At 36.4% G+C, this 19501-nt stretch overlaps 1 protein-coding gene across 1 annotated transcript in view; it reads left to right on the forward strand.

The window, feature by feature from the left end:
• The window catches only part of LOC134665720 (very long chain fatty acid elongase 7-like), a 40385-nt gene extending 25137 nt beyond the window's left edge, over positions 1–15248 (forward strand). The window contains exons 6-8 of the mRNA XM_063522690.1: positions 563–699; positions 10191–10255; positions 11982–15248. Of these exons, the coding sequence (XP_063378760.1) occupies positions 563–699; positions 10191–10255; positions 11982–12333 (554 nt within the window). The 3' untranslated portion in view covers positions 12334–15248. The remainder of the gene's footprint in view (positions 1–562; positions 700–10190; positions 10256–11981) is intronic.
• Positions 15249–19501: the final 4253 nt, after the last annotated feature.

Consider the following 19501-nt stretch of genomic DNA (forward strand, 5'->3'; position numbering starts at 1 on the left):
CCATTGAGGGGCTTTTACAAGAAGATCTACCTACTTCGTCGTCATATGGTACATATCCGTTAAATTTAAAGCTAATTAATGTTACGGTTATCTTGCCAAATATCGGCTTCTTAGCTTTATCAGAATTGTAAAACAATAGCATGTTTTTCTCTTCCATTCTCCTCTATCTTTCGTCTTTCACACAATCCATTCATCATTTTTTCAGTCTACTTTCCGCTCTCCGTCCACCAACAAATAACTTCTGGAACACCTCCTGAGTTCCTTTTATCCTTCACTTACCTAACCCTATATGTATAAGACTATTTCTGATAAGTGATAATATGAATTTGTTACTGTATCTACAAACCTATTTTGTAATGGAAGTATTGTTACATTTAGCTTTATATCCTTTATATTGTTACCTAGCCTATATTGTAGATTTATCAGTAGGTAATCTAGTAACCTGTGGACGGCGTTATTAATCTCACACTTTATTATCCTCTGTACTCTATTTCTGTGCCTAAACCCTGTGTGTTATTCTTTTTGTCCCAAAATAAAAAAAAAAACTTGCTTATGTTTCTAGGTGGGCATGGCACGTTCTCCAACATCGTCAACAACATGGTCCACATAATCATGTACACGTACTACATGTGCTCCGCGATGGGACCACATATGCAGAAATATCTATGGTGGAAGAAGCATCTCACCACCGTTCAGTTGGTAAGTGTCTTTCATATTCATTTTTCTGTGACCATAAGTTATCTTGTAATTTCTTGGACCGTTGGAATCTTTTGTCTCTCAAACAGTTGGAAACTCGAAAGTTTTTCGACCACCTCCAAAGTGTCGGATGATGGAGCTTAAGGGCAGCGGTTTGAATTCCTTCATGTCATATATCGCTACTTATTTGATAAAGACAAGTAAGTGGAGAACTATTATAATGATAATGGTGGTATTATAGTGATCTTGTTGGTTTCATATTTATTTCCTTACAAACTTGATTACATTGTGATGAAACTTAAAGACCTGATGAAATGTCCATTTTTTCCTGTACTGTACCTAATAAGATCACGCGATGTCGTTTTGTAGGTAGATTGCTTGAAACTCACGAGTGTCCAGCGGAAAAAATCGTTTCATCGAATTTAGTGTTGCAGGAACTCGAATCTTTTGCGTCTTAATTTGATGAAATCTACCATATTTTTTTACGAGAACCAGTAATTAAAAAACTTCCGATTTTTTAAAGTATCAAGCACGACCAGCAGGTTTTTTCTTAATAATAGCAATGAATATATTTTATTTTATGGTTTATATAGTTACCTAACCTACGAATTGTACACATGAAGACAATTAATTTACACATTCTTTGCAAAACAAAATTGAAAGTCTGAAAACGACTTCAATCTCTCTCGTGCCTTTAAGAAGTTGAAAAGATCTCGAGTATCGACTTAATTAAGTATACCTATGTATATATAAGAATCTAAAAAAGTGAGTCGTCTTAAAGTAGAGGATTCGAAGGTTTTACCAACACTAACACGCACTTAATACAATGCCCAAAAATGTTTGAAATTTTAAGCTGACTGAAGTCGGTATTTTTTTTTTTTAAGCATGGGGTAGGGGGTAAGAGCTTAGACTCCAACAAAAATTTATTACATTAAAACAATCATAAGTACATAGGCAAAGGGTTAGGTAATACATATGTATACATACATATTTTAAGCTGACTGAAGTCGGTATATTAAACTACGCTGGTTCGACCTGTATACATTGTATACGTGTATATAATTATTTAACATTATGTTGTAACAATAAAGAAAAATTACAACTTAATTAATCGCTACAAGAATCAGAGTTACTATTAAAAACTGTAAGGAAACTAAAAATATAGCCTATAAAGATACCGGAATCAGACGAGAAAACCAATTACCTGCCCATAACTGTAACTTAGCACTGACAGGAAAGAAAATTGATATTTCGTTTTATTTGCCTTAATAATTATAGGGCGAAGTCGTCAACAACATGAGTCACATTCAAATTAAATATACACAGTATTTATTGATTTGACATTTCTTGCAGTGCATCTGGGTTGTATTTATAGGGTTCTTTTTTAACTTTAGCCATATCTGATCGGTCGATATTGATAAATTTGATTTGGTTCCTTAATAAAGTTGTTCAGAATGTCCAATTTTATCACTTTGCACAATAATGGCTACAGATAGCGAAAAATACCCTGTATATTTGTGCACGCAAGATGCACTAGATAGAATAGATACGTGTATTTGAGCTTTTTCCGAAAAAAAAACTAAAAACCTGATTCTTACAAATGGGGACTTTCTTATGCTCATTTTACTCAGAATCGTCCGCATTCTCTATCCTAGCATTAAAAAAAGATGTCCTGAAATGTCCGTTCCATTACGTCACATCGTCACGTCATTCGTACTAAAACGAATTTATTTCACTTGAATGTGCACGACGTAGTGGAAACTGAAATTTTTATAAAAAAATTGAACTTTTTGGCATCAGGATTAAATATGCAGTGATTCTGATACAACCCAAAAATACCCAAATCGAGTTTTCAATATATTTTTTTGAAAACGCTCATTTAATGTCAAATCAAACTAAGGTTTTTAAATTTCGAATGCGGCTTCTTTTACTCTGTTCCGAAGGTTACAATATCACCTTTTATTGTTTTGGACGGTTTAATGACCCTGTCAAGGGTTCTGTAAGGATGTTATTTGAACCGATAATTTTCGAGTTGCAATGGTGGCCTGTCAGTGAACTGGTAATAACCGGAAATGTGGCCTTTTCTTCTTATGGTAATGAATTTACTGATTTATACTTGCCTCAGATTTTACGCGGTATAATTAAATGTTACTGCCTACATTGCTAAAAAGGTCAAGAAATAGGGCCATTCGTGTGAAGCGAGGATGTTTAGTAACTTACTAGCTATTAATACAGGCATAGGAATATGTAGGTACAGTCAACGGTAAAAATATGGGTGTAGACAACTTTCTCAAAAATATGTCCCATAGTTCTTAATTCACTGATATAAGAGTTATGGGACATATTTTTGAAATGATTTGTACACCCATATTTTTACCGTTGACTGTACATACAATCCCAATTAAAATATAAATGTGAAATGAGAGCCAAGTTCAATATTAAGAATATGTGTCGTGGCTGACTCGCCGACAAAGGAATTGAGATCTTTTATATGGATGCCAAGTTCTGTGTCGTGTAGAAAATCCTGAAATTGTATAGGATTTGATTGGCTGGTTTTTACCAACAAAAATTTTAAGAAAAGTAACATAGACAATATAGCCTATACGTAAAAACTAGCCAAAACAAATCATTTATAATTTCAGGGTTTTCTACACAGCTCAGAACTTTGCATCCATATACGTAGATCTCAATTCTTTTGTCGGTAGTAGGTACTTAAGTACGGCTACCACCAGTTTTGACATTGACAGATACGCTCGCGTCACAGAATAAATAATAGTACTAGGTACAGAAGACTCACTCTCTAACAAAACGCGTCTGTTATGATCAGCACAGATATAGCCGCTAGGTGGCGACAGCGCCACGCGCGGCTTATGGCTTTCCCCAAAATTGGTGTGGAACGGATGTACTTTTAGCTACCTGTAGCAAAGCGACGAAATCGCGGAGTGAGCCACGCCTGCTCGCGTCTACGTAAGTTACTTCTTATACATCTCGCTTGCACTAATATGCGAGTACGAGCGAGATGCATAGAAAGTAAGTTACTTAGACGCGAGCGTATCTGTCAATGTCAAAACTGGTGGTAGTGGTTAAGTACCTAAATGTGAAAAGGTTTCACAGTTATCAGGAATCAAGTTCTTCGATGTACATAAACAATAACAATGTACTTGCGTTTTTTAAATTGCAGACATTATGTATGATGTTCTCAGTTGACGCGTAAACAACGTGAATATTAAATACTTACGTCAATGAATGAGATTCACAATACCGATAATGACTTAAAGACCACTTAATCATTAACCCAACAACGGAGGATGTGTAGACGAGATCAAACGTCGTATGGCAATCACAGAAGCGCTATGGACAAGTTACGAAAAATATGGCGGAATCGTAACATCACAGAAGCCACAAAAATCCAGCTCGTTGGAGCACTTGTATTCCCCATATTTCTCCACGCCGCTGAGACGTGGGCCCTACGGGAGAGTGAGAGGAAGAGGGTGGATGCCCTGGAAATGTGGTGCTGGCGAAGAATGCTTGGGGTATCGTGGACCGAACACCGCACCAACGTCTCCATACTCCAAGAGCTCGGCATCAAGCAGCGTCTATCCTCCATCGTTCAAGCTCGCATCCTCACCTTCTTTGGACACGTTTCTCGACGTGGAGATGTATCCATAGAGCGACTGGTGGCAGGGCAGAGTACCCGAGCGCGAGGAAGGTCGCCCATGAGGTGGACGGACCAAATAAAGGCAGCAATGGACGGCCCCTTGCTTGCGCTAAACGCGCAGCCGTTAGAGAGGAGTGGAGGCGAGCCGTCTAACGTGTCACAAAGGGAGACTTCCAATGATGACCACGAGCGCTCTGTCAAGAGTGTCCCGATCAAGAAGAATCATTAACCCAGGCTGACATTTCAAAAATGACAGTCAAATGTCAGCCTTACTCATCGAAAATAGAACACATGTTTGAACTGTCGTATGTGGGAAATAGGTATACGAGTATATTCCTTAGACTGAAAGGGTTATAGGACCCGTTAAAGGTGACGTTCGGATAACGACTGCAACATTACCGTTGCGGCATTAATCTTGTCGACAAGAAAGGTTCGAACTTTATAATCGTGTTATAAAACGATTATGGATATTGATTTAAACTTTCACGATTTTTACAAATGAAATTTACAACACATTTCTTTTTTTTAATTTTCACGATTTTTATAACTATGTAAATTGTTTTTATGTTTTTATTTATGTTTTCTGAAAGAGCTACGTATTTGTATGATTTGATAAACATGTATAATTATTTTTAATTCATATAAAGAAACGTATCTACTGTTTGTAAAAATTGCATGAATACTAGTAGGTAATTTAAATTGTATTTTTTTCTTTTTTACTCGTAATTCATCTTAATTATAGGATGTAATTTTTTGAAATGATGTGTCCCGCCGTGTTTGTACCGGTTCCATATTGGGATACCCGCTTCCAATTAAGGGGGGACTTAAAACTTCTCGAGTCAGAGCTGTAGGGTTTGCCGGTGTGGCTTTATTTGACGTAAGTACATATGCGCCTACTGCATACCTTGCCTTAATAAGCCTACTGGAATAATAACTATCTTTATATTTTAGATATGAGCAATAACAGCCTATCGCAATACTAATAGGACTACTTAATTTCCATTTCGCTCTTTGTAAAACACACGTTAGACATTTACTTTTAAATTTCGCAAACGATGATTTGCTAACCTAGCCTTGTATTACTTACTTATGAAGGAAAATTGATAACGAGCTAGATCTAGTAGGAAAACACAGTACAATCGCCATAAGATATATCGGAGCGGCCATTGTGCTCACAAATATCTGTTTGGCCCGATGGTTGACTGGTAGAGAATGCCATTAGGCATTAAGTCCGCCATTTGTACATTATTTGTATGTTTTGTGCAATCAAATTTAAATAAATAAATAATCTGAACACGCCTCTATTGTCAAGGTGCTACAGTGCGTGTTAAGATATTTATGAGCTTTATCAGAAGTGTTAAAATTAGCGTCACGTTCCCAAAACTTCTGGAATGCCCCAACAGGTGAATTAAATGGATTTGAACTGGAAGTATCTAGTGATAAGTTTCTCAACGCTCCGCCAATAAGGATAGACCGCGCCTAGCATTCCGCCCGACGGGATCTGCTCTTGCGCAAGTAGGATATGCGCGGAGAACAAACGCGTCAGTCATACTGCGATAGAGTTGGTCCAAGCTAACTCTACATGTATTTGCAGTAACAAGTGTGGCAATGTCATCAATAATGTCAAACTTATATAAAATGTGTGACATTACTGTGATAAGTGTGATAACAGACCGTATATCATATTATACGGTCCGTTATCAACAAGAAATTAATTTTAATGTTCCATCGCGCCATCTATCGACATAAATTCATACTGACAGCCAACACTCTCGTTTAAAACAAACCGTACCTACTCATTTCTCTTCATTCCTTGAGTCAGGTAAGCATATAAACAACTACATTTTAATCTTAATAACACCCTTTTTATCACAAGTTCAGATTTATAACGAGTTCAGATCAAATTCATAACCTTTTATTACAATCAAAATAGGCCTTCTTGTCTCCGTAATCTGTTTTGACACATTTTTTACGCTTAAATCGCTTTCCTTTTGTCTTTTCCTTCAGGGTTACGTGGTCTCTTCAGGGTTACGTGATCTATTCAGGGTTACGAGGTCTCTTCAGGGTTACGTGATCTCTTCAGGGTTACGTGATCTCTTCAGGGTTACATGGTCTCTTCAGGGTTACGTGGTCTCTTCAGGGTTTCGTGATCTCTTCAGGGTTACGTGGTCTCTTCAGGGTTACGTGCTCTCTTCAGGGTTATGTGGCCCTTCAGACCTTTCTTAAGTGGGTTATACTGTGTATAACAATGTGTTTAAGTCATAAAAACGTGAACTGAAAATCACTATTAAGCACATAAAAATGCACAGTAGCTCAGTACCACTCTGTCCGCAGTATGACTCTGTCGTTCAGGTTTCGACACTCAGCGGAACGCCGTCCTTTCCCCAGTTCCCCCCACCCCCACCCCCCTGCCGCAGCATTCAAGAATAACATCCTTTCAACTACTATTAAATCTATTAATCAATCACATCATTGGAACGGCATTTCTCTAACGGCATTGCATTATGATGGTCCTATGTTCTTTACTAATATGTAAGAGTGAGATTAATTTACACGATAGGCGATAATAACACAACCATCATACCCCTAAATGGGCGTTTTCTAAAATAAATATTAAAAACCTGATTCCTTCAAATCTGGATGTTCTTGGACTCATTCTACTCAGAATCGACAGCATTCTCCATCCCGCCAATAAAAAAATATGTCCCAAAATGTCCATTCCATTACGTCACGTTTTAGTATGAAAAAAAATTTCACTTGTACCTTGTACCTATACAAATCTTTGGGACATTTTATTTTATCATCAGAATTGAATATGCTAGTGATTCTGAGTTGAAAGAACCCAAAAGCACCAGGATCTGTGAGAATCAGGTTTTCGATATTTATTTTAGAAAACGCCCAAATATCAAATAGTTCAGCTTAAATAATCTAGTTAGTTTGTCCATAAAAAACTACGTTTGTTATTTCAGGCGTCAACGAAAGTGAGCAGGCAGTTAGACCGCAATGTGGGACCTAATCGCAAATCTGCCATGCTCAATCATCATAATCTAAACCTAGAAAGCTAGATTTGGCTTCACAGAAATTGGCCGTGGCCGTCTTAGAAAGCTCATTATATCAAAGGACATACATTCATAAACTTTTTCATAATCATGCTGACTTTCATCATTTTGGTCATACGACATCGGCGTATATCTTTCTATTGTTCGGGCCCGATTCGGATTTTGAAATAGATATCTATTAGACATCCTGTCAAATTTGACATTTGCGCGATTCTGGAGATACACTTGAACGATTTCCACAGGATACGACTTTGAGATCCAATTCACATCTAATAGATATCTTACTCTATCTAACGTAAAAGTGACTTTGGTTGCCCGAATTGCGCTACAAAAGAGAACTAGTTGATATCTAAACTATAACGTATCTAGAATGGATCTAGTACGTGTCGTCTCTTGTGAATATCTTCAAGTTCGAATACGGCAGTTCGTGTGAGTTGAATGTCACGACTGTGAGCACTGAGCAGCGTAACCCGGTCCGTCCTAGTGTAAATTTCATTCGATATCGTGACGTGACGTACGCGGCTGCTGTGCTGCCGCCGCTGTATCTATTTCCTTGATAAAATGAGTGACGGAAAGACGGAATGAACGTCATTACGGCGGTCAGCAAAATCAGCGCGTGTCGATTACTTAGTAAGTTAGTATAAGTTAGAACACGCACTGATTTAGTTAAGATAATGTCCATAATGTCCGTATCGCCGCAGATTAGAGATGTGATGTTAAATAAGATAGCATGACGTATAAACACTTCGTTATGATGGAATAAATCAGTCGGCCATCCCACACTTTTTGAGCGTCGGCGTCTAGTCAGCGTTGTGGAAAATGGCGTCGCTGCGCAGTTGTGCCAACGTTGCGTCGAACAGCAGCCATACGAACCTATTCAAACTATACGATTTGTCAAATATTACGTCTAGATACGATATGTATTAGATATGTCAGTGTCAAAAGTGACGTTTTTGTTTGAAGTAACGTCACTAACTATTGATGCTGATATACCTATCTAATTCGTATCGTAAAATTCAGACGTAATATTTGACGTATCCTAAATTTCAAATTAGGCCGATACTCATACTTATACTCATTTATTAATAATATAATTACATATTACCTACACGTCAAAATTGAAATTAAATAAGATGAATTAAGTTACAATTACATTATAATTACAATTTAGAGAGGTAGTGCAAGTGTTATTTTAATATATTTCCCACATACGGCACTCCAAACATGTGTTCTATTTACGATGAGTCAGACTGACATTTGATTGTCATTTTTGAAATGTCAGTCTGGTACAGGATTAAATGTCAAAGTTCTATGAAATTATGACGTGTAAATAACACTTGCACTGCGTGTGCTATCAAAATCGTTGCAGGCTTATCTTGGTCTAACTATTCTTGTTATCGAATAAACCCACTCTGACTGACTCCATTACATTGTGTTTATATTGTGGATCCGGTTTTCCCGCTAATTATGTTAATGTGAAAGTTTGTTTGTTTAGATGCTAGATAGGATTAAAAACCGGCCAAGTGCGAATCGGACGCGCGCACAAAGGGTTCTATACCATTACGCAAAAATATCACGTTTCTTGTGCGCCGTGTGCGCCGGCAACGCGCATATAACACTTTGGAGGCGTCCATAGGCTACAGAGTCTCCTTACCATCAGGCGGCCCGTATGCTTGTTTGCCACCGAGTAATGTCATATCAATAAATTACAGCTCCAGCTGACATCTGAATGTCTCATTTCATAAATTTTTAGTGTTCCGTGCAAAACTTCGTTCTCACTTTGGTCTTGTTTTTTAATTTTTCTTTTTAGGGTTCCGTACCCAAAGGGTAAAACGGGACCCTATTACTAAGACTTCGCTGTCCGTCCGTCCGTCCGTCCGTCCGTCCGTCCATCCGTCCGTCCGTCTGTCACCAGGCTGTATCTCACGAACCGTGATGGCTAGACAGTTGAAATTTTCACAGATGATGTATTTCTGTTGCCGCTATAACAACAAATACTAATAAAAACAGAATAAAATAATGATTTAAATGGGGCTCCCATACAACAAACGTGATTTTTGACCAAAGTTAAGCAACGTCGGGAGTGGTCAGTACTTGGATGGGTGACCGTATTTTTTTTTTGCTTTTTTTTGTTTTTTTTTTGCATTATGGTACGGAACCCTTCGTGCGCGAGTCCGACTCGCACTTGCCCGGTTTTTTGAATGTAAGTTTGATTTCAACGCAGATTGCTTGTAACTTTATTTACTTGTTACATGCTGCAACGAAAGCAATGTACCTATTAGTTACACTTTCTTTCTGAAGTAATCAATCAACTTGTCAATCTGCGGCGAGAGATGAAGCATCGCATTTTGGCAGGTCGCATTTAAATTGAGATATCTGTACAGCAGAGCAATTAAAGATCGCTTTACCAATTAGAAGAATTATGTAACGAAGGCGAAGAAATTTTCGATTCAGGGTTTTTACGATTATTGATGCGATGCAAGTTTCCACAATTTGAATATTATAAATTTATTAATTATTTTTATTTTATGGTACCGGGACGTATTTACCTATTAAAAAAAATCGAGGCTTACTTCGAAATTTTCAATTTATGACCCAGGATTTTTCAAATTTTTAAGTTGCGGTTGTTGTACGATTCTCGCATTTGATACGAAATGCGAACTTCAAATATATCTCGGATATCACATAGGTATACTTGCTTGGTATTTGGTGCTATCAAAATCGTTGCATACTTATTTTGGTTTAACTCTAAAGACCTTTTTATCTGCTTTTTCCAGATCCAGTTCTACATGGTGCTCTTCCATTCAATCAGTGCTCTCTTCTTCGACTGCGGATATCCAAGGTAAGGATCAAAACAACTGTACAGGTGGAGTGCATAATTATTTTCCATCGTATTTTCACGGAAACTTACGAACGTGTCTTGCTGTTTCAGTCAGTCTTGGTACAAAAAGTGCTGACATCTACTGAACCTGACATGACAAATACGAATGTTTCCGAGAAAAAACCACGATTTATGCATTACATCTATATACCTACCAATTAATAACAGTTAATTATAGCAGCAGATTTTTATTTTGACGTCACAATACATAGCCTATGACATTTAACTTGACGTAAGGATTCTAAAGATACATCATATAACTAGATCGGCTAATTAAGGCATTTACAAAATATAGGTATATATAGTTCGTTTTTTTAGCATTAGAAAGAACTCCGCAGAAGCAAGCGTGCAGTTTTTATCAGGCTCGTTAATTGTTAATAATTATTACCTAATGTAACATGGTCAATACATATAATTTACTTCAAATTGTTACCGCTAAAAGTGCCAGATTTAGAACCACAAGCGAACTTCTGCGAAGTTCTTTCTAATGCTAAAAACGGACCATAGTGGAATAACGAAACTTTCATACATACAAACATGAACCCTGAAAACATTACACTCGTAAGAAGACCTGATATACATACATAGCAACACATACATGTAAGCAATTACAATTAAATACCTGAGCAAATAAATTTTGCGCAGTCATTTGAAAAAAAAAGCAATTGATTCATGTAATTTTCTTACGCTCAATTAAACTAAAACAGTTCCTTTCCAAATCTCTAACAAATGCCCTTGTCCCTCGAGGTGTGCAAATCAGGATGTTGAAAAGAGTTGCATTGGAGAATGCACGTGCAATGCGCACTCGAGCAAGGAGAACGGTCACTGTTAGTGTCTGTGCACTCGAGAATAAAGATCTGTTCAGGTTTGCACTTTATTTCATTGTGATAAGGTGGATATTGAGTTAAATTTACGAATCGGATTAATTTGAGTGTGTTTACGCTAAACTCTGCACGCACTTTGATAGAACAAAGTGTGGAGGTGTCATTAAAAACGTCATAAGTTCATAGAAATTTCACATGTCCACACATTGACATTGCATCGCAATAGCTTAGTTTGTCTCTACTTTTTTTCTATAGCGTAGCATAGAATATCTTATCGGTAAGGACATGTCGGCCACCATTGTCGACCACATTTGACGACCACTCTGGCCTAGTGGGTAGTGACCCTGCCTATGAAGCCGATGGTCCCGGGTTCGAATCCTGGTAAGGGCATTTATTTGTATGATGATACAGATATTTGTTCCTGAGTCATGGTTGTTTTCTATGTATTTAAGTATTTATATATTATATATATCGTTGTCTGAGTACCCACAACACAAGCCTTCTTGAGCTTACCGTGGGGCTTAGTCAATTTGTGTAAAAAATGTCCTATAATGTCCTATAATAATATTATTTTTTTATAATGTCCTATAATAATATTATAATATTATTGTCTACATGACAGCGTGATAAAAACAGTGTCATGAATGTCATGATATTTATCACGGGGATAATAGGGGATAGATGAAATAAATAAGAAATCAGAAATGTTTATTTGCTTAAGATACAGTATTTGGAAACCAATATTTGACTCACCATATCGGACAGTGGTGATTTTTGCTCTGAATCTTCATATATAAATGGTTAAGTTGTTCGTTTAGTTAGTTTATTTTGCTTAACTAACCAAATACGTCTAACTTTCCCAGGATCATCGCCTTCGGTCTCGTGCTTCACTCCACCATCTTCATCGTCCTCTTCACCAACTTCTACATCCAGGCCTACAAGAAGAAAGCCAAACCACCCACCAACAACAATACCCTCACCAATGGATACGCCAAGAACGGCCATATTCCTAATGGCCAGGAATCTACTAGCCAAGAGATGAACGGTAAAATTCCAAATGGCCAGGAGATGAACGGGAAAATTCCCAATGGCCAAGAGATGAACGGAAAAATTCCCAATGGCCAAGAGATGAACGGCAAAATTCCAAATGGCAATGGTTACATCAAAAACGGATGCCTAAATGGTGATGTTAGAGAAAAAGAAAAGGTGCAATAAGACTTGTGGGCCTAATGGTCGCGTTTTTATCGCAAAATAATGCTGTCAGCATGTGTAGTTTTATCCACAGCGATAAATAATAAAAACGCAACCATTCACAGCCACCTTCTTGCTTTAGTTCCATAAGGAGAATTTCGTGCCCTTGGCTTCAAAATGTAAACAGTCATGACATTTTGAATTAATTTATCTTAATTTAACTGTATCAGGGCTCTTATTAAGCTCATGGTCGTACGAATTCCAAAAGAAAGGCCCAATGCCAAGACCATTATGTGTGTGACGAAATCTCGGACATAGTCGCATACATTTTTTTATTATAAGAGTGGGTACGAACAGTAATTTGAAGAATTTGGTTTATCTGTATGAGCCTTTGAATACCGTATTTACTTGTGTGAATACTTGTGTCTTTCAAAATTTTCTATTAACAATCGATTTGTAATTTAAAATTTGCGAATCAAATTCGCCATCTTCAAAATTATTAGTGTTGGGGTATGTACCGAAATCTCTCCTTATATTAAATAACTTATAAAATTATGTACCATATTTTGTTATGGTTCCACTGTGAGCTATGGTTGATATTAATTAAGGTGTAGTTTTGTAAATAAGTACCTGTAAATAAAATACATCGTTTTTATTCTTCTCCGTCGCTGCATTTAATGTAGCGTTCTGCCTGAGAGGGATATAAATACTTGTCTCTTTTATACATTATAGAAGTTTCATATAATTTAAATCCTGAATTCTTGCAGTTTTGAAAGTACGTAAACACACTTTAATCCTATATTAAACGATAGCCGATTTAAAATACAAATGTTGTATGCACACGAAAAAAGCAATGAAATACACACATCATACGAATACTACACAGAAAAAAAATGGTTCTTCAGCCAAGTAAATACTCTTGAGTCAAGATATTTTGCGTTTCCTATATAAGGAAACAATAAAATTATTGCGTCAAGAGCTTTTAGCGATTATTATATTTCTAAGTATAACACAGTCTTTGGACACTTAATGCCGAAATACGAAATATTTACGTATCTATACTGTTTTGGAAATCTAGTTCTTCGCTTTTCATTATATTTTGTATTGCCTGAGTGTAGTTGAGTTTTTTGGCGACCCGTTTATGGCGCTACCTCGAGATGCTTACCAGGTATGTGTAATCGAGGACCGCTCTAATACTGGTACACCTAGAGTTGTGGCATTCTCGAGACTTTCCTCCGTTTAGCATGGGAAATCTCGAGCGAGAACATTCACCATACAAAACGGAGAATGTTCTCACGAACTGTACAACTCTAGGTACACCTAAGCTATCAACTGGCCTGAGAGCGAACGCGATCATCGAATATCGAAATTTCCTTGTATGCCTCTTTATCACTCGAATATCCAAGAGCAATAGAGAGGCATATAACGAAATTTAGATTATTGACGTCCGCGGCAGGCACTCTTCAAGCGATTTTAATGACATCTCTTGTTAGTAAATGAAAATAAAAGTCGAATATGTTACCGTTACTTGTATTAATATAGAAACTTCCGTGTGACAGTTGGTTCGGCTATTTAATTACACCACAGACATTAAAATGGGTGGAATCGGGATATATCCATAGTATAAGCTCAATGGATATAGTTTTTGTTTTACCGAACTACCTCAATATTCCGTCCAGTACTGATACATATTATTAAAAATAAGTTCCGTCCGTGGTTATGCTCAATTAATTAGTTAGTTGTAAATATAATTATTTTGTATATTTTATGGTTAATATTCATTAAATCCTGATTAATTTATGGTTTACCAATGACAGTAAAAGGAATCTAAAACCGTTTTACATCCAAATGCAAGTTTTTTTTATTTATTAATGACCTGTTACTGTATAATTGTAGGTATGTTAATTACATGCAAGGAATTACTGTATAAAAATAGATGAAAAGGTTAACAAAAAATGTATGTATAAATTTATGGCAAGCATAGTTTGCTTTGTTGTAGGATATAACTTTACAATGTGATATTTTGTTTGGTTATAAGTACTACAATTGTATGATTCTATTTTTTGTGCGCTCGTGTACCTATTTTTGTATAACAACAACGGAAACTTAAAATATTGTAACATAATTTATAATACGTACACACAGGTACGAACTTGAAACTATATAAATTTGATTCCTTACTGTTATTGACTTTTTGTACATGATACATCGGTTACCGACTGAAAAGACATTACAAATAATCCTACTTTTTCCTTCATACAGGATAGTTTTGTATGTGGTTTGTTATGTAGGTCATATTTAACAAGTTTTACTGTGAAGCCGACCCCGAAATTGAGAAAAAAATCCAGAAATCATTGACAATGATTCGCCGAACCGAAATGTATGAGACCGCAGAGCATTTCTGCGTTTTTGGGGTTGGACCCATAGTATAGTTGTTTAATATAACCTACATATTTACTACACAGAGTACGATCAGACATAACAAAATCACTGTTTACAAGCACAATTTTTACGGTGTTTCTTTTGTACAGTCGACGTCAAAAATATGTTTACACTTTTGCACCTTACTCCTTTGTAATAAGGCTAAAAGTGTAAACATATCTTTGACGTCGACTGTACCATCGCCTACACTGTTAACTGTATATCGATGGACCATATGCCTTTTGTAATAATGTCCACCGATGTACAGTCAGGAGTATTGCTATTTGTACATGTGTATATTATTATAGTATATTTTATAGCTCCCAGTGGAAGTGGGCTTATGCCCGTTTTGGTACATCTATTGGATACCAATGTTTTATACCAGTCAGTTTAGAGAAATTATATTTTATAATATAGGTGTTGTAATTATGTGATAATTTAAGTCGTTTTAAGGATACTGTAAAAAGCAAGTGTATATCTTTTTTACCGTATTTTGGAAATAAAATAATCAAATTATACTTTTGTGTTACTTGCTTCACGCTTTACTGCAAATCTGTACGACATAAAATATATAAAAAAAAAGTACCTAAAATAATTCATACCTAATTATAGTAATTATTGCCATGGTTAAGCATTTTAGGTACGTCAAAAATGTGACAGTAGACATAGGAAGTAGCGCCCTCATTTATTTTCTACAATTTCTTGTCGGACTATCCATAGTTTAATTTCATAGAAGCCATAAGGTAAAACGGGACCCTATTACTAAGACTTCGCTGTCCGTCCGTCCGTCCGTCCGTCCGTCCGTCCGTCCGTCCGTCCGTCCGTCCGTCCGTCTGTCACCAGGCTGTATCTCACGAACCGTGATAGCTAGACAGTTGAAATTTTCACAGATGATGTATTTCTGTTGCCGCTATAACAACAAATACTAAAAACAGAATAAAATAAAGATTTCAATGGGGCTCCCATACAACTAGAGATGGGTAGGGGTGAGTAAATACTGAGTATTTACTCGATATTTACTCAAAGCACCCGATAAATACCCGTATTTACTCATTTAGGTGGGTAAAAACGATTGCTTATAAAATATTCAAAAAGTGAGATTTAAGAACAAAGTTGTCTTTTATTGAAGAGTGCTAACGTGTATTAACAATATCTTTAAAATAAAAAGCATATAGGACGCTTAATTTAGGAAAAAAAGGTAATTATTAGTGAGAGGCAAATTGTGATAATGCAAAGTTAACAATTTTGTTTTAAATAAGAAGGTATTTACTTTAAAAATATGGTACTCAAATTCTATTGATGTTCTAGATAACTGCATGTCGCGCAAAAAGTGTGTGTTTACGCGGCACTTACGACCTTTTATTAAGGGTTTTTTAAAGAAAACTCAAAAATGGCTCAACCAATGATGTTCAAAATATTGTTTTTTGTACTCTATTATACGGCTAATCTCCCGATATGTTTTCATATTTTTTCTGAACTTTGGTTCTAAAGTTATAGAGAGATAAACATTATTTTGGCCTTTCGAAACGGTTTTTTTTCCAAAATATTCAATTTATCCAAAAATGTTCTTAGATACATTCCAGTTATTTTTAAAGACCCATTTAATGATGTGCAACACGTTGGTGGTTTCTGAAATTTTTTTTTGTGACAATTAGTTACATGTATGGAGTGCCCCTCTTAAAAATACATTTCTTACAATTTTGAGTACTTAATCCAGTAGCGGCTTACAAAATACACCTATATTTCAAATTTATATGCCACTTTCAGCACTCTAAATAGTTTATACCCACCAATTTGGGTATAAACGAGTAAATACGGGTATATTGAGTAAATACTGAGTATTTACTCGGTATTTACCCGTGAGTATTTACTCACTACCCATCTCTACATACAACAAACGTGATTTTTGACCAAAGTTAAGCAACGTCGGGAGTGGTCAGTACTTGGATGGGTGACCGTTTTTTTTTTTGCTTTTTTGTTTTTTTTTTGCATTATGGTACGGAACCCTTCGTGCGCGAGTCCGACTCGCACTTGCCCGGTTTTTTTATTAATCACTTCCCCGTCAAAAGTAAAAAAAGAAAGCTATAAGTAACTTAGTTTACAACAAAATAGATGAGCTATCATCATTATCATCAACCATCATCATCCGTGCGTCAATAATTGAAATGAGGCCATTCTCAAAATGTTGATAAGGTCATATCTGTACCTGTACAGTCGCCATCAGATATATCGGAGCGGCCAAGGTGCTCGAAAATATGCGAACACGCGCTCTAGCGCCTTGAAAATACAGGCGAAATTGTTTCGATTTCAATCTCGATACATTCTGACCGTAACCAATCGTGGGTGAGACGAGACCCTATTCTCGAAATAGTCAAGTCCCGCCATCTAGCGGATAACGTATGAACAACGACGCTTACTTCAGAGTTTTCCACAAAGAGACCGACATTGATGTGGCTTAATGGCAAGAGAGGGCGTAAACAGTGCCTAGAGAGGCTTAACCCCTCGCATGCTTTAGACACGGATCCGTGCGCGTGAATTTAAATCTATTGTTTTAAATGTCAAGGTCACTTTTTCAATGATTATATTTGACAGGCCGCATACGACGGGTTAACGGTGCTCATCGTAAATTACCTAGGTAGGTAGAGTCAGGCCAAGTTAACTCTGCAGCAATTTTGATATAGCACAGGCTGTGCAAGAGAATTACCAGGTACTATTCGAATTTAGATTGCACGAACATTACTGCGGCAGTAATGTGGCACAACATTGCTGCCGACTGCATTGTTGCTAAGGGGTCATCCATTAATTACGTCACACGAATTTCTAGGTTTTTTTACCCCTCCCCCCTCCTTGTCACACTTGGTCACATTTGGCAAACCCCTCCCCCCTAGTGTGACGTCACATTTTTTCTACGAAATCGCCAAATCGAATTAAGTAAGTACCGTAGAGTTTCGTATCTTTGCCTGCGCTACCTATTTTCGCCTAGTTTGACATAAGTTGCCATTAACAAAATGTTTCTAATGTAAGCTTTACATAAAACTGCTAAATACAAAGTATTTTTCACGGGTGTCAATATTCTTCGAACATTCTGCGGCTAACTTCACACAGTTGACCTTTAGTGAGGTTTTTTCGTGACGCCGACCACACATTTTTTTAAACCAGTGTTTTAACTTCAGTTTTAAACGGTGATGCGGGCCCGGTTATGTTAAGCTTTTTACATGATTATATCCTATAACTATATCTTTTTCATATGAAACTATTATTTAATGGCTAGCTCACGTTTAGAAGTCACAATTAGATAAAACGTTGGTGAGGGTACTTTGCGTCCATCTTGTTGCCAAATTTCGCCTACCCCTAGGGTTGACAATTTTTTTGTACCACATTCATTGGTGGATGACATTATTCGTTTTCAAATTTAAATATTTTCTTATGTTTGGTTATTTTAGTTTACGCTATATGCATATGTATGCATATGTTTATTTCTACTCTTACCGATATTGAGTAGGTACCAAATAGGTATTTTTGAGTCTCACTTTGTGTAAATAAGGTTGATTTGATGTCAATTACGATAATAACAACAATTTTGCAACAATTAAACAATTTTGTTAAAAATAATTATTTTTTTAACTTATAAACCATTACTCCCCTTTATTTGACATGTTGGTTAATTTTTGGCAGCCCTAGCTTCATTATAGAAAATGTATGAAACCAACTTCAGACTGTTACCAAACTTCGCCTACTACCCCGTTTTTTAAATATATGCCTAGTCTGGTGTAGTTAAGGTTCATAGTATATTAGCACATTCCAAGGAGATGCGACTTAACATGTGTAAGTCACAGAAAAGTAAGTATTAGCGGCAAGGCATGCCATAGGCGAAGATTGGGAAAGATACCCAAACATCGCCTATTGCCTTTGGGGCCATTTATTACCAACTTAACCAATGAAATTCAAAGTTTTAGTGGTGTATACTGATCCCATCAAAACATAAATGTAAAAAAGGAGAGCCAAGTTCAATACAAAAATTATGCTTGGCTGTGGGGTTCGCCGCAAAAAGAATGGAGATCTAAATGAGTGCCAAGTTCTATGCAAAATCCAAATATGTATTTATAGGAACAAAATAACATTATAAATATAAACAAGTATTAAACTCTATTTCTTTGCTTTATTGGATACCTATAACAATTGCTGTTATTTAAAAAAAATGCGAGATCTTAAAGCAGGTTAGATTTGACTTGGCCAGTTTTCATTACATCAGTCATTTTATAAAGTTATTCAACATATATATTTTGTAATTCTGATAAAAACTGACCAAGCCAAATCTAACCTACTTTAAGATCTCAAATTTTTTTTAAATAACAGCAATTGTTATAGGTATCCAATAAAGCAAAGAAATAGAGTTTAATACTTGTTTATAATGTTATTTTGTTCCTATAAATACATATTTGGATTTTGCATAGAACTTGGCACTCATTTAGATCTCCATTCTTTTTGCGGCGAACCCCACAGCCAAGCATAATTTTTGTATTGAACTTGGCTCTCCTTTTTTACATTTATGTTTTTGATGGGATATCAATACTTTTTGTTAAGAAAACTAGGCAGGTCAATGAGATTTAATGTTTTTTCTTGTGTTTCCGCTGCATGTTTTTTACTTCTGTTCTTTGTATTAATTATGTGGTGCCGCGCGCCGCCAACGACACACCGTTGGCCGGTTGTTTAGCGCGTATTACAGGTTTTTGTATGGGGACCCCCCCTATTTTGTAACTTTTTTTATTTT

Source organism: Cydia fagiglandana, chromosome 7 (genome assembly GCF_963556715.1).
Source record: "Cydia fagiglandana chromosome 7, ilCydFagi1.1, whole genome shotgun sequence".
Taxonomy (NCBI): domain Eukaryota; kingdom Metazoa; phylum Arthropoda; class Insecta; order Lepidoptera; family Tortricidae; genus Cydia; species Cydia fagiglandana.